General features: G+C 40.5%; 1 protein-coding gene across 1 annotated transcript; it reads left to right on the plus strand.

Annotated features, from left to right (window-relative positions):
* Positions 1-655: 655 nt before the first annotated feature.
* On the plus strand, positions 656-12,368 carry LEPROTL1 (leptin receptor overlapping transcript like 1). Its single transcript, XM_058525151.1, has 4 exons — positions 656-767; positions 6,166-6,241; positions 8,992-9,178; positions 10,061-12,368. Exons 1-4 carry the CDS (start codon positions 752-754, stop codon positions 10,175-10,177), a joined length of 396 nt encoding a protein of 131 aa, XP_058381134.1. The 5' UTR covers positions 656-751; the 3' UTR covers positions 10,178-12,368.
* The last annotated feature ends 314 nt before the right edge of the window (positions 12,369-12,682 follow it).

Raw genomic sequence — 12,682 nt, forward strand, 5'->3', positions numbered from 1 at the left:
AACCGTACCTAGCTTTGCTCACCTCAGTGCCCAGCCCTGCTCCCCACACACAGTAAGTGTTCAATAAATTTGTAGGATGACTGAAATCAATGCATTTGTACCTATGCTTTCTCGTATTTTTTCTAGCCCTGTTACTACTAAAAAACCAGCGCTTCTCAGACTCCCAAGAGATCGGATTTGTAGTAAATCCACCCTTTCCTGGGTCCCGGGGCTCCTGTCTCTGGAAGCGGGTTCTCTGCAGAACCCTAGCTCCGTGCAAGACACCCAGGAGCCAAGCGCAGACGACCCAGCTAGCCTCACTTCTCCTTTATCACAAGGCTGGGGAGGAGACAGAAATGGATGCGCTTTAAAGAACGCAAAATTATCCCCCGAAGACATCACACTCCGCCTCCCAGAGGACGGCGGCCACTCGTGCTCCCTTCTCCTCACAGAATGTGGGAGGTTGCGGGATACGCGATGGGGCTCCGGGACGGAGACCGTGGAGGCGGGCGCCGGCCTGCACCGCCCGGAGTCGGGCCGGGGGCGGAGGGCCTCGGAAGGCGGCGATCCGCGCAGGAAAGGCAGGGGTCGGCCCCACGACCCCCAGCCCGGCGCGCCCCCCGCGCCCCCGCGCGAGCGCGAGCCGCCGGCGGAAGTGCTGCGTCGCGCACTTCCGGGTGTTGTCTGCCCGCCGCCGCCGCCGCCGAGCGTCTCCGGTTTCCCGGCCGCCGCCGCCGCCTCGGGTCCTGGAGCCAGGAGCGACGTCATCGCCATGGCCGGCATCAAAGGTGGGCCTGGGGCGCGGGGCGCCGGAGGGCCGCCCGGGGCGCCGCCGGGAGAGAGGGGCGGGGGGCCCGCGCGGAGCTCCACACCCCTCCCCGGCCCGGGCGCGCGCTGTGGGGTCCCTGCGCCGGGGGGCGACCCCGGACCCCGACCCCGCCGCCGCCCTCGCAGCGCTGGAGCGTAGGTGGGCGCGGCGCCCTCCCGGGGAGGACGGCTCCTCCGTGGGCCCCCGCTTTCTGCTGACCTCAGCAGCCTCTCCCCCCGTCGCCCCCCGCGCCAAGAATGAAGTGGTCCGCGGGCTGGTAGGAGTCCCGCAGCGGCTCGGGCCATCGGACTTTTGCAGGAGTTGCATCCGAGAGAGAGCCGGCCGAGTGGGGTTTGGAGGGGCTTGAGGCCGCTAGAGATGCCAGTTAAGGAAAATCAGTGTCATTTCCCACTCAAAGGCACGAGTGCGATCTTCGGGTGCCGAGCCGAACCGAGTCCCCCAGGAACGCCCTGGAAGGGCTTAGGGACGGTTCTTTCCGAGATCTTGGCTATCACATCCACTCTCGGGACCGGTCCTCGAAGCTTGACACGCTCCGAAAACGGATGCGTTTTGATTTGTGCTGTTTCTCGGATGGGGGAGCTCCTATAAGCGACCCCAAAGTGCTCCTTTTCTCTTCCCTGTCCGCAGTTGCACGTTGAGGCTTTTTCACGTTTCAAAGTTTTTATTTAGTTGTGTTTTTCTTTAAGATAAAATAGTGTTAAAACTTAAAAATGACTCGTTTATTCCTGTATTTTCTTTAGAAATAGTGTTGCATTCTTTTCAATGTTTTGTTAGTCTGACTAGAAGCAAATACCGTTAACAGCGCTTTCAACTTGACAAACATCTTGACAACGAATTACATTGATTTCCTGACCTGCGGCTTTGTAGCAGGGCAGGCAAACAGGAAGTGAGAACTTTTATAGCAGTGTTTTTTCTGTGTGTTTTATCTCCTTCAAGGACAGCTTTTGTTGAGCTGCTTTTCCAGAGTCACATTTTTGCTTTAATGTCTGAAGACGTTTCATTTCCGATGTAGAACGTTGTCATTTGAGCAACTGGGATACTTTCCAATCTCCTTTTGAACTATGATACACCTTTTTAAATCCTCGTGTGAAAGGCAGTTGTGGTAGAATGCTGTGGTTTTTTAGAATGTTGCCAGTTTGCCTGTTCTTCCCCATTTCTTCAGTGTCATTAATGCAGGAGTCTCGGTCTTAACTTTGAATTTCCTTCTCCAAATCTACATAAATATTAATCGGGTAAAAGTGTCTCAGATGGAATTGCACTTGCGCTTTTGGTTTCAGAAAGATTCTCTGATTGTTATGATTGTTTACCAGGATATTTTCTTCCTGTTGGCCTATCTATATTAAGGAGAAGTGTTGCCATAACTGGAGTCTATTACTTATTTCTTGAGCTATTTACCTATTACTTTGTTACATATTGGGTTTTTCTGGTAACTCCCAGGTTGGGGAACTGGCCCCTTCTCCTACTCTAATTTCTTTGTTATCACAGAACCAGCACCCTGTCTCTAGAGAGTTTAGATAATTGGGCTGGTCCATCCCTAGCCTCGAGGCTTTGGGAGTAGAAACCAGACTCATCTAAGTTTTGTCTTCCAAATGTTGTGTCACTCAATTACGGTATAAATTCTTGCCTTGTTGATGTGTTATCTAGGACAACCGTTTATACACAAATGATGAAATTTGCATATAAATCAGCCTAGTTGCTGATTTTATAAGACTGACGAAACTTTACAAGAATACTTTTGAGCACTGTATTAAGGCTTTTATCTTTGCCAATATGATTGGGAAGTGAAATGTCACATAAAATTATTTTTTGATACCTGAATCTTATTTCATTTTAGTTCCTTGATTTTTTTTTTTTTTTTTTTTTGCTTTAAGAAACTGTCTTTCATTAACTTTTTAAGAGTATACTCAAAGAATTTAGACTTTCTTCTGTGATGATAGGAACATGAATAATTGTTCTCTGTCACAGGACGTAGTTACCCTCAGAAACCATCCAGTCCTAAGTCTGCTTGCCTCCTAGCCAAGATTGCTGCAAACTGGTATGCTTTTTGAGAATTTTCTGCCCTATTTAAAATTTTTTTCAGTCTCCTCCCTCCTGTCAGAGGGCAGATCTTGCTTATATGCAGTTCTACCTCCCTATTTCTCATTTGTTTCAAAATAGGAAACAAGATCATCAAACTTACAAAATTTTGTGTCACAAGTTACAGGTAACAGTGATCATTTCTGGGAAGGGGAAGTTACTTTTCACTTAATTTTGTTCTGGATACATGAATTGCTATTGAAAAATATATGTATAAATGAGCATAGAGGATTCTTTAAAATCAAAATTTTTTATTTTGCTGAAATTCACACACAATTTTGTCACCAAAAAAATGAATAAATAACCTCTGAATAAGAGCGTAAGGGTCTGTTTATAAAGGACATTAGCTTTAGTGTATGGGCTTTGTGACATCTGTTGTGTCTCTTTAGTGACCTTTGTTTCCTCCAGGATTCTGAGCTATACTTTGGCTTCTGAATAAATAAGGTGTTACTATATACTATTTATAGTGGTGAACTTAGCTGATTGACAACTACAATAGAAAAGTGGAGATGGTTTTTTACTTCTTCAGCATGTCTTAAAACAAGTATCTGTGGTGTTCAGAGAATTATTTGCATTCTAGATCTAGTCCAACTCTCATTTTATATGCCACTCACATAACTTATTTACACAGCTCGTCGATGGATAGTAGGAGCTAGGACCCAGTGTCTCCTGACTTTCAGCTATATGCAGTTTCTCCTCTGCTGCATTAGACACGTCTTTCTCTCCCTTCTCCTCCCCTCCTTTTCTCTCTTTTGTTTCCATTTTGGTTCCTTTCATTCATTTTACAGATATTTATTATTGAGTGTTAAGAGCTGGGGCGTGAACATCAGCAACAACAGAAAAACTTTTTCCCTGCTCTGGCGGAGCGAACTGTTTAGAAGGAAAGGCGAATAGAAATCACTATAAAATTACAGCTGTGATAACTGAGCAAAGAGGAGGTTTACAGTGCAAAGAGGGCTTCTGCACATGCGTGTTCCTCTGCATGGAATGCTCCCCCCCAGATAGCCACATGATTCACTCCCTCATTTCTTATGGATCTCTGCTCCTATGTCCCCTCATCAGAGATGCCTTCCCAGGCCACTGGGTCTAGAATAGCACTCCCATCCCCTTACTCTACCTGATTGTTTTTCATAGCACTTGACGTTTATTTGCCTCCTCTTTTTTTTTAATCATTTTATATTCTTACGCTAGAATGTAAGCTTCATGAGTGCAAGAGCTTAGATTGTTTTCATTGTTCTGTCTCCAGCATCAAGAACAGTGTGTGACACACTTTAGGTGCTCACTGGATATTTGTTGAGTGAGGAATGGATACATATAAAAGGGGGAATTGGTCTAGTCAGGAGGTTTGGAACAACTTCACTGAGGAAGAGATGACTGAGCCAAGATCTGAAGAAAGAGTCGGAGTTAATTTGGAGGGAAGAGGAGAAGAGTGGGACGAGAATGCAAGCTCCTTGAGAGTGCGAGGGCCTTGTCTCATGTGCTAACTGACCTCCAGCACCTGTTATATACTTGGCTCTCAGTAAATATTTCTCAAATGAAATGAATGAGTGAAAAAGTGTCTGAGGTAGAAGGGACAACATGTGCAAAGGCCATGTGGGTGAGGGAGCCTGCTCATTTCCAGGAAAGGAGAGGCCCGTGTAACTGGAGTGCAGAGAGCAAGGAGGAGCAGCCTGGTGTGATATGTGTCAGGAGAAGTAAGCAGGGCAGATTATGAGAACGTATTTGGAACTGAAAAAGCAAATGGTAAACTCAGTCTTTTCTTCCCAGTTTACATTGCATTCCATTATAAACTTAAAGTTTCTCATTTGTTGAAAAATAAAAGTGCAAATTTTTCTTTTTCTTTTTTTCTCCTGTAACTGAAAATATAATAGCATTAAGGACTAAGTAAATGTGTTCGGGGTTGACATGACCACGTCAGTGATCTAATGAAAATGAAATCTGCCAGGCTATGTTGTCAGTGGCTTCCTTGATAATGACCATTGTAATTCAGAGTAGTGTATCAGCAGTGTTTGGCAGCATTTAACCCCTTTACTGTTAATTTTGGTTTGTGTTTGTTAGCTTTTGCTTAGTAACTTTTAGACCTTCTACAACTCTTTTGAATTTTAACATTTCTGTTAAGGTTAGTACACTGCATCATTTAAAAAAAAAAGACAATTATTCTCTTAGCCACTGCAATTGCAGAAATACAGGTTAGATAGAACTCAAAATAAATTGATCATTTAATTCTTTGCTTAATTCTAGGCCATTGATTAACTGTGCCTATTCAAGGGCCTGTGGCATAGTGGTTAAGTCCGGTGCGCTCCACTTCAGCAGCCCAGGTTCGCACACTGCGGACCTACACCACTCGTGAGTGGCCATGCTGTGGCGGCATCCCACATATAAAATAGAGGAAAATTGGCACAGATGTTAGCTCAGAGCGAATCTTCCTCACCAAAAAAAAGAAAATTGTTTCTACTCACTGATATAAGTGAAAACACTTTATAAAATATAATGCTTTGTATAAGTGTGTGTGTGTGTAACCTTAGAAGCTATATTTCAACTTTAGAAACTATATTTCACCTGTAGAAACTTTATTCCACCTATAGAATGCATCTGTTGCTTGTGATAATGTCTTAAAATAGTGATAGCACAGAAGGATCTGTACCCGTTATCCTGCAGGATTTCTAATGTGTAGGATGTTAGGGGAGGAAACCCAGCTATAGTTTTGCAAACTGTTTAAAGATCTGCAACAAAGTTAATCAATCAAAATTATTCACTGGTGGACATTTTTTTCTTACCAGTGTTGTGCATGTTGGGCGTGTATGTACAAGAACCAGGAGCTGATCAGGAGCGGTTTTCCCACAGGATGAGGCTTCTAAAGAATTCCAGTAAAGCTAACAATGCAGTTTCTCAACATCCTGCTTTTCAAAACTGCAATGATCTGTGGTGTAAATATAATACCAGTACCTGGAGGAGCATGGATCTTGTGGGCTAGGATGCTCGTTAGAAATAGAACTAGTAATTAGGGAATGTGTGCTGTGCTAGCAGTAGGATAGGGCTTCGAAAATCAGTATTGCCTTATTTTGCCTTGAAGGTGCCATAAAAGACTTATACTGAGACTAGGTAACTTACACTTTTGAAGATAACTCACTTTTAATACATTGGTTTTTGTGCTTTGTTTTGTTTTGCTTTTTGCTTCTGGGATCAAAAGGTCATGTTCAGACTGCTAATATAATATTAATAAAAATAATATTAATTTAGTTTAATTGGTATTTCTGTTTGACTTTTTATTTACTTTGCAGCTCTGATTAGTTTGTCCTTTGGAGGAGCAATTGGGCTGATGTTTTTGATGCTTGGATGTGCCCTTCCAATATACAAGTATGTAAATTTTTTGTCTTTTTGAGTGTTTATGAGTAAAATTTTTATACTTTAAAATTAAAGCTTTAAAAAATTTTAAAAATTAAAGCTTCTACTGTAGAAGTAATTCTGCCAAATGTTCATTTACCAAGGACAAACCTTTTTAAAAGTCTTCACTTAAAATTTGTTTGTAAAGTCTTTTAGGATACTAGGTGCAAAAAAGACTTTGGGCTGTTGCTCCTTGGCTGTAAAGGCAAGATAGCAACACAGTAGCCCAGCACTGCTGCTCAGTTTTGAGCACCTATTGATAAAATTAAATACAAGAAAATTAAAAGTGTCTTTTCAGCAGAAAATACCATAAGCAGAGTCAAGAGACAGTTGACTAAGAAAAAAAGTCATGTAAGCAGTTCATTTCCTTAGGATAGAAAGAGCTTTTAAAAATTGATAGGATAAATTAGTAAGAAAAATACAGACAACTCAATAGAAAAATGAACAACAAATATGAAAGAAGCACTGAAAATTGCTAATAAGCATATGAAAATATACTCATCCTCTCTCAAAATTAAATGAAATCCATTGGCAAAGGTAAACGATACGGGCAGACAGGCACTGTCATGTCCTGTGGGTAGAAATGTAAGTAGGTGCGGTCTTCTTGGAGCCAGTTTGTTTGTAGCTCTCAAAATGTATATATTCTTTGAATTAGCCCTTCCACTTCTTAGAATCTCATACAAATCTACTGATAGATGTTTGCAAAGATAGGTGTAGTGGGGGGAGAGTGGATGTTCATGGCAGCCTTGTTTATAATAACCAAAAAAAATCTGGAAGCATCCTAAAGATGTATGAAAAGAAAAATGGTTAAATTGTGGTACATCCCTCAATGGAAATACTAGGCAGTCTTAAAAAGAATGAGGAAGAGCTAATATGTAAAGATGTTCAAGATGTGTTGTTAAATAAAGTGCAGTGATTCATTCGTGGTTTTTTGGTTTTTTATTTTATTTTATTTATTTTATTTTCTTCCCCCAAAGCCCCAGTAGATAGTTGTATGTCGTAACTGCACATCCTTCTAGTTGCTGTACGTGGGACACGGCCTCAGCATGGCCGGAGGAGCGATGCGTCGGTGCGCGCCTGGGATCCAAACCCGGGCCGCCAGCAGCAGAGCGCGCGCACTTAGCCGCTAAGCCACGGGGCCGGCCCCATTTGTGTTTTTAAAGTTTATACGGAAATGTGGAGGGATCCACAAGAAGCTCGATAGGAGAGTGGGAAAGAGAAAGCAGGGGAGGCATGGGCAACTTTGAGTTTTCATTTTTTGTGCTTTTATAGCGTTTGAAATTTTTTTCTTAAGCATATATTCATTTAAAATGTTTTATTCTCAGAACATTTAGGAAAAACTTATAGATAAATCTTTGGTTATTATAAGCCTCTAAGTACAAGCTAATCTCCACTATGATGTGTATTTTTTTTAATAGCAGTTTTAAAGGCCATTTAGGGGACTGGCCCAGTGGTGTAGTGGTTAAGTTTGTGCACTCTACTTCAGTGGCCTGGGCTTCACAGGTTCGAATCCCAGGTGCGGACCAACACACCACTCACCAAGCCATGCTGTGGCAGCATCCCAAGTACAAAATAGAGGAAGCTGGGCACAGATGTTAGCTCAGAGCCAATCTTCCTCAGCAAAAAGAGGAGGATTGGCAACAGATGTTAGTTCAGGGCTAGTCTTCCTCACCAAAAAAACAAACAAACAAAAATAAAGGCCATCTATTTCCTTTTAACTTTTTATCTTGAAATGGTTACAGACTCTCAAGAAGTTGCAAAAATGGTACAGAGAGGTCCCCTGTACCCTTCACACAGCTTCCCCCAGTGGTAGTATCTTACATAACTGTAGTTATATTATCAAAACCAGGAAGTGACATTGGCACAGTACAGTAGCTAGACTATTGGCTAAAAGCCATCTATTTTTATTGTGATAAATTTTATATTCTGACTGAAAGTCTTCAATGATACTTTCAGTTCGTTTTCTACATTTTGGTTTCAGTATTTTGGGAGTTCCTAAGGACCTAAGTAAAGTTTAGGGGTGTTCCAGCTTTATGCTAAAACAGGATATCATACATTAGAAGTGGGAAAGGCATGAATCTTAAATTTTAAAGATATGACAAAGGCATTAATCTTCAATTTTAAAAATTACTGTGTTGGGGCTGGCCCTGTGGCGTGGTTAAGTTCAGCGTGCTCCACTTCGGCGCTCTGGGTTCGGTTGCCAGATGCAGACCTACACCACTTGTTGACAGCTATGCTGTGGTGGTGACCCACATAGAAAATAGAGGAAGATTGGCAGAGATGTTAGCTCAGGGCGAATCTTTCTCAAGCAAAAAGAGGAAAATTGGCAACAGATGTTAGCTCAGGGTGACTCTTCCTCAGCCCAAAAAAAAAAGAAAAAAAATTACTGTGTTAATATTCCCATTTTCCATTTGTGTCTTTATTTATAAGCTAAAATGAAAAATATTTTTGATTTTGGGCCTTGATTCCAACTGTATAATTCCAACTGTATAAAACATTTTCTTTTAATATAAGAAATATTTAATCATTGTGTCATAGTTGACTTCAGGAATACTGTGGCTCTAAATGTTTCTCTTTTCAGTGTTCAGATTATAGCTTATTTTAAAACTGTATCATGTTTTGTACCTTGCAATATTCCTTTGGTCCTTAGTTTTAAAAAGCATATTTTATGTGTAAGAAAATGACATAGCAAAAACTACATTAACTTATTTTTCTTTTTCTAGCCAATACTGGCCCCTCTTTGTTCTGTTTTTTTACATCCTTTCACCTATCCCATACTGCATAGCGAGAAGACTAGTGGATGATACCGATGCTATGAGTAATGCTTGTAAGGAACTTGCCATATTTCTTACAACAGGCATTGTTGTCTCAGCTTTTGGACTCCCTATTGTATTTGCCAGAGCACATCTAGTAAGTGAATACGTTCTTCTATTAATGATTTTACATTAGACTGTGTTGAATTTTTCTCAGGAAAAAGTTTTTGTTAAATGACATGAAAAAGAGATGAGAGGCATAGGAACCTAGAGGATAAAGATAAAAATCTTGCTTTTGTTGGTGTTAACTGATAAAATTGATGTTGGAGAGCATGGCTGGGGTCTGCAGCAACCGTTGGCTTGCTAATACTTTGCTCTCAGAATTGGGCATGGCAGCTCACCTGGTGCTAAGGAGCCGCAGGCCTGCCCCATACAACTTAAAACATGGAAGACTCGAGGAGATCTCGTGATCTTTTCAGGTGGGAAAGTGCGAAAGAGGAGAAGAGGCTGGACTACATATACAGGGTTCTTCCCCCACAGCCTCACTGGTCAGATTCACTCCTCCATCTCCGGGGCAGTAGGGAAGGCAGAGAGGACAGGGGCTGGCCACCCTTCCACATGGAGAGGGCCACTGTTCCTCTTGCCCCTTTAAAAGAGCGTACACAAGTGTGTTTTTATCTCTGATTCTTTAAATTTAATCTGCTCTCTAGGTAAAATTTGAGATTCACTAAGGAAGAGTCAGCAAATTTCTTTATAAACAGAAGATTGTAGAATTTTATGCTGCCTCATAGCCCAGAAGTCAAGCTTGCTTTTGAATAATTATCGCCTTCTATGACTTTCTGTCTTTTCAAAGGAACCAGAGATAAGTGAACACAGCAATATAGAAATGTCATTGCGTGTTCAATAGTATGAAAGTTACTACTGCAAGTCTTGTTTGTTTTAGATCATGATTGTCATACATAGAGCCTTGATTTGCTTTTCATTTTCTTGTTGTTGTTCATATGTCTATTAACCGATTGTTTATATCTTATTTCCCTAGATTGAGTGGGGAGCTTGTGCACTTGTTCTCACAGGAAACACAGTCATCTTCGCAACTATACTGGGCTTTTTCTTGGTCTTTGGAAGCAATGACGACTTCAGCTGGCAGCAGTGGTGAAATGAATTACTGAACTCTTGTCAAGTGGACTTGTTGTCATTCGTTGACCATCCATGCTCACCAGAGATGGGGCAGTCACGCTGAGTGGTATAGCAAGCCTCCTGGGGGTATTCTAGGTGCTCCCTTCTCACTTTTATTGTAAGCATACTATTTTCACAGAGACTTGCTGAAGGATTAAAAGGATTTTCTCTTTTGGAAAAGCTTGACTGATTTCACACTTAACTATAGTATGCTTTTTGTGGTGTCCTGCTGAATTTAAATATTTATGTGTTTTCCCTGTTCATTTTTTTTTAAATCAATATGCAATGTCAAACATTTTTTAAATGTAGTAACCATTTGCATTGGTTAGGAATTGGATTTCTGCTGGCTATTACTGGGCTAAAGGACATCTTTTCTCTTAAAATTATTTAGCCTCCATTATTACCGAAAGCTATAAAAATAAGTTTTCAATCAGTCAGGATGACATCACTCCCAATTTTATGCAGACATGCCGGCCGTTGGCACACCTTATAGACTCTATACTCTTTGCAAATCTAGCTGCATCTATACCTCAGAAGGGCCAAGTCTTAATGCCCGTGCCCTCCATAAGGGTTGCTGGTTTTGCCAGTAAGCGGGTGTTTTGTGAATTGAAAATTATTTTGTGGAATTGCTATAAAGAAGTGCTTTTCTTCTCAGTTGTTAGGAGAATTTATTGTTAAAGGTAAGGGTATAAAAACAGATTTTTGAGATATGGTTTTTATTTATGTTTATTATAGTTAGAGTGAGTTGCATTGTGGGAAGAAACGACGTTGAAATTCCATTTTTTGACTCCTGTTTCTATTTGTAAGTGAAATTTGTGATTCTTCTGTCAGCCTTTCATGTTTTACCATGGGTAAAATGGACGTACATGGAACTACTGCTGATGAGGGAAGGTTGTATGTTTGCATCATGTATACCAGAAAGCCTTTCCCTGCTTCCTCCCTTTAACTTATTTTATATGTTGTATATATTAAGTAAAATAACTTTTCAAATATAGTTTAATAACATTTTAAATTAGAGGTGTTTAACTCACCTGGAAAATAATTGCTATGCCATACATGCAGAGCGCCCCCTGCCCCGCGAGGCCTTGACATGATTAACAAGTGACTTGTTAGTCTTACAGATAATTCATGCATTAACAATTTAAGATTTAGACCATGGTAATGGTAGTTCTTATTCTCTAAGGTTATATCATATGTAATTTAAAAATATTTAAGACAAGTTTCATGTATACCTCTGAAGTGTTTTGATTTTTTATTTCATCATGATAGATCTACTGATTCCTTTTAAATGGCATTTATTGTGTGAATTAATGCAAAGTAGCCAAATCCAGCTGTATAGCAGCTTCAGACACAAACCTGACCAGAAAATTCCCAGTAACCAGGCATGATCAAAGTGTAGTGGTCATTTGCATCTCAATTATCAGTACCTTTTCAGGAGCTAGTTATGAAAACGTTCAAGTTGGTCTGACAGTATTTTGTGAAGGATATTTGTATGTTTATTCAGTATACTTACATAAAAATTGTTTTGCCTTTGGTCAAAACTGAGTAATCATGACAGCTATCTTTTGTTGTTTTATAAAGTTTATTTCTCAAGAAAATGGGAACAAATTTTGGGTTCATTCAGCTTTTTACTAAAGATGCCTAAAGGCCACACGTTTTATTGCCAAACCCAAGTTGTTACTTTTAGCTGTGAGATGAGAAGCAGAATGAAATATCCACTTGTGGCTGTCCCCTTTACACCTTAGGCTGAAAATGGCTGGCAGTGTTACAATGTTGTAGACTTAAAGAGGAAGGGACGGGTACACATGAATTAGCTGGCGATATAGTTGGGAACTCAGTGCCTGTGATCTACTCGATTCTTTTTTGCAGCAAGTACATTCTCGGGTCCTTCCCCATTTTCTGTTCTAGAATGTCAGTGCAGTGCACTGCTACTGGTTTATTCACTTGGCCATAGACTCTTTTTCTAACAACTGCATATTCTTTCTGTATACTGATTGCATTGGCAGCATTGTGTCTTTGACCCTGCACACTAGCTTGACATAGTGCTGTCTCTGATTTCTAGGCTAGTTACTTGAAGTATGAATTTTCCATAGAATATGCACTGATACTGCATTGCCATTCTTCTATGGAAAGACTTTTGATGATGAAACAATAAAGATTTTAAATATCTATTTTAGTTTGTGAGTGTTTTTGAAATGAAAATATACTATACACTTCAGTTCCTGAAGTGCATTTTCCATTTTAATAATATGATATAAAGCAAGTATGACATTAGTTATAATGTTGGACTTGCAGAAGTTTTCAAGATAAAATTGGAACCATAGTAATAAATATTACAATGAAGCCCTATGATTTTGAGCTATAGTAAAAGGATTAGTAATCTGAGGAAGTAGAATTTTTACCTAAACTTTTACAAAAACAGCCAAAGAAGGTTTTGTTGACATAAGAAGACTACTGATGATCTAATGTCAAGGTCGTATTTGTT

This window comes from Diceros bicornis, chromosome 29 (assembly GCF_020826845.1).
Source record: "Diceros bicornis minor isolate mBicDic1 chromosome 29, mDicBic1.mat.cur, whole genome shotgun sequence".
NCBI classification, from domain to species: domain Eukaryota; kingdom Metazoa; phylum Chordata; class Mammalia; order Perissodactyla; family Rhinocerotidae; genus Diceros; species Diceros bicornis.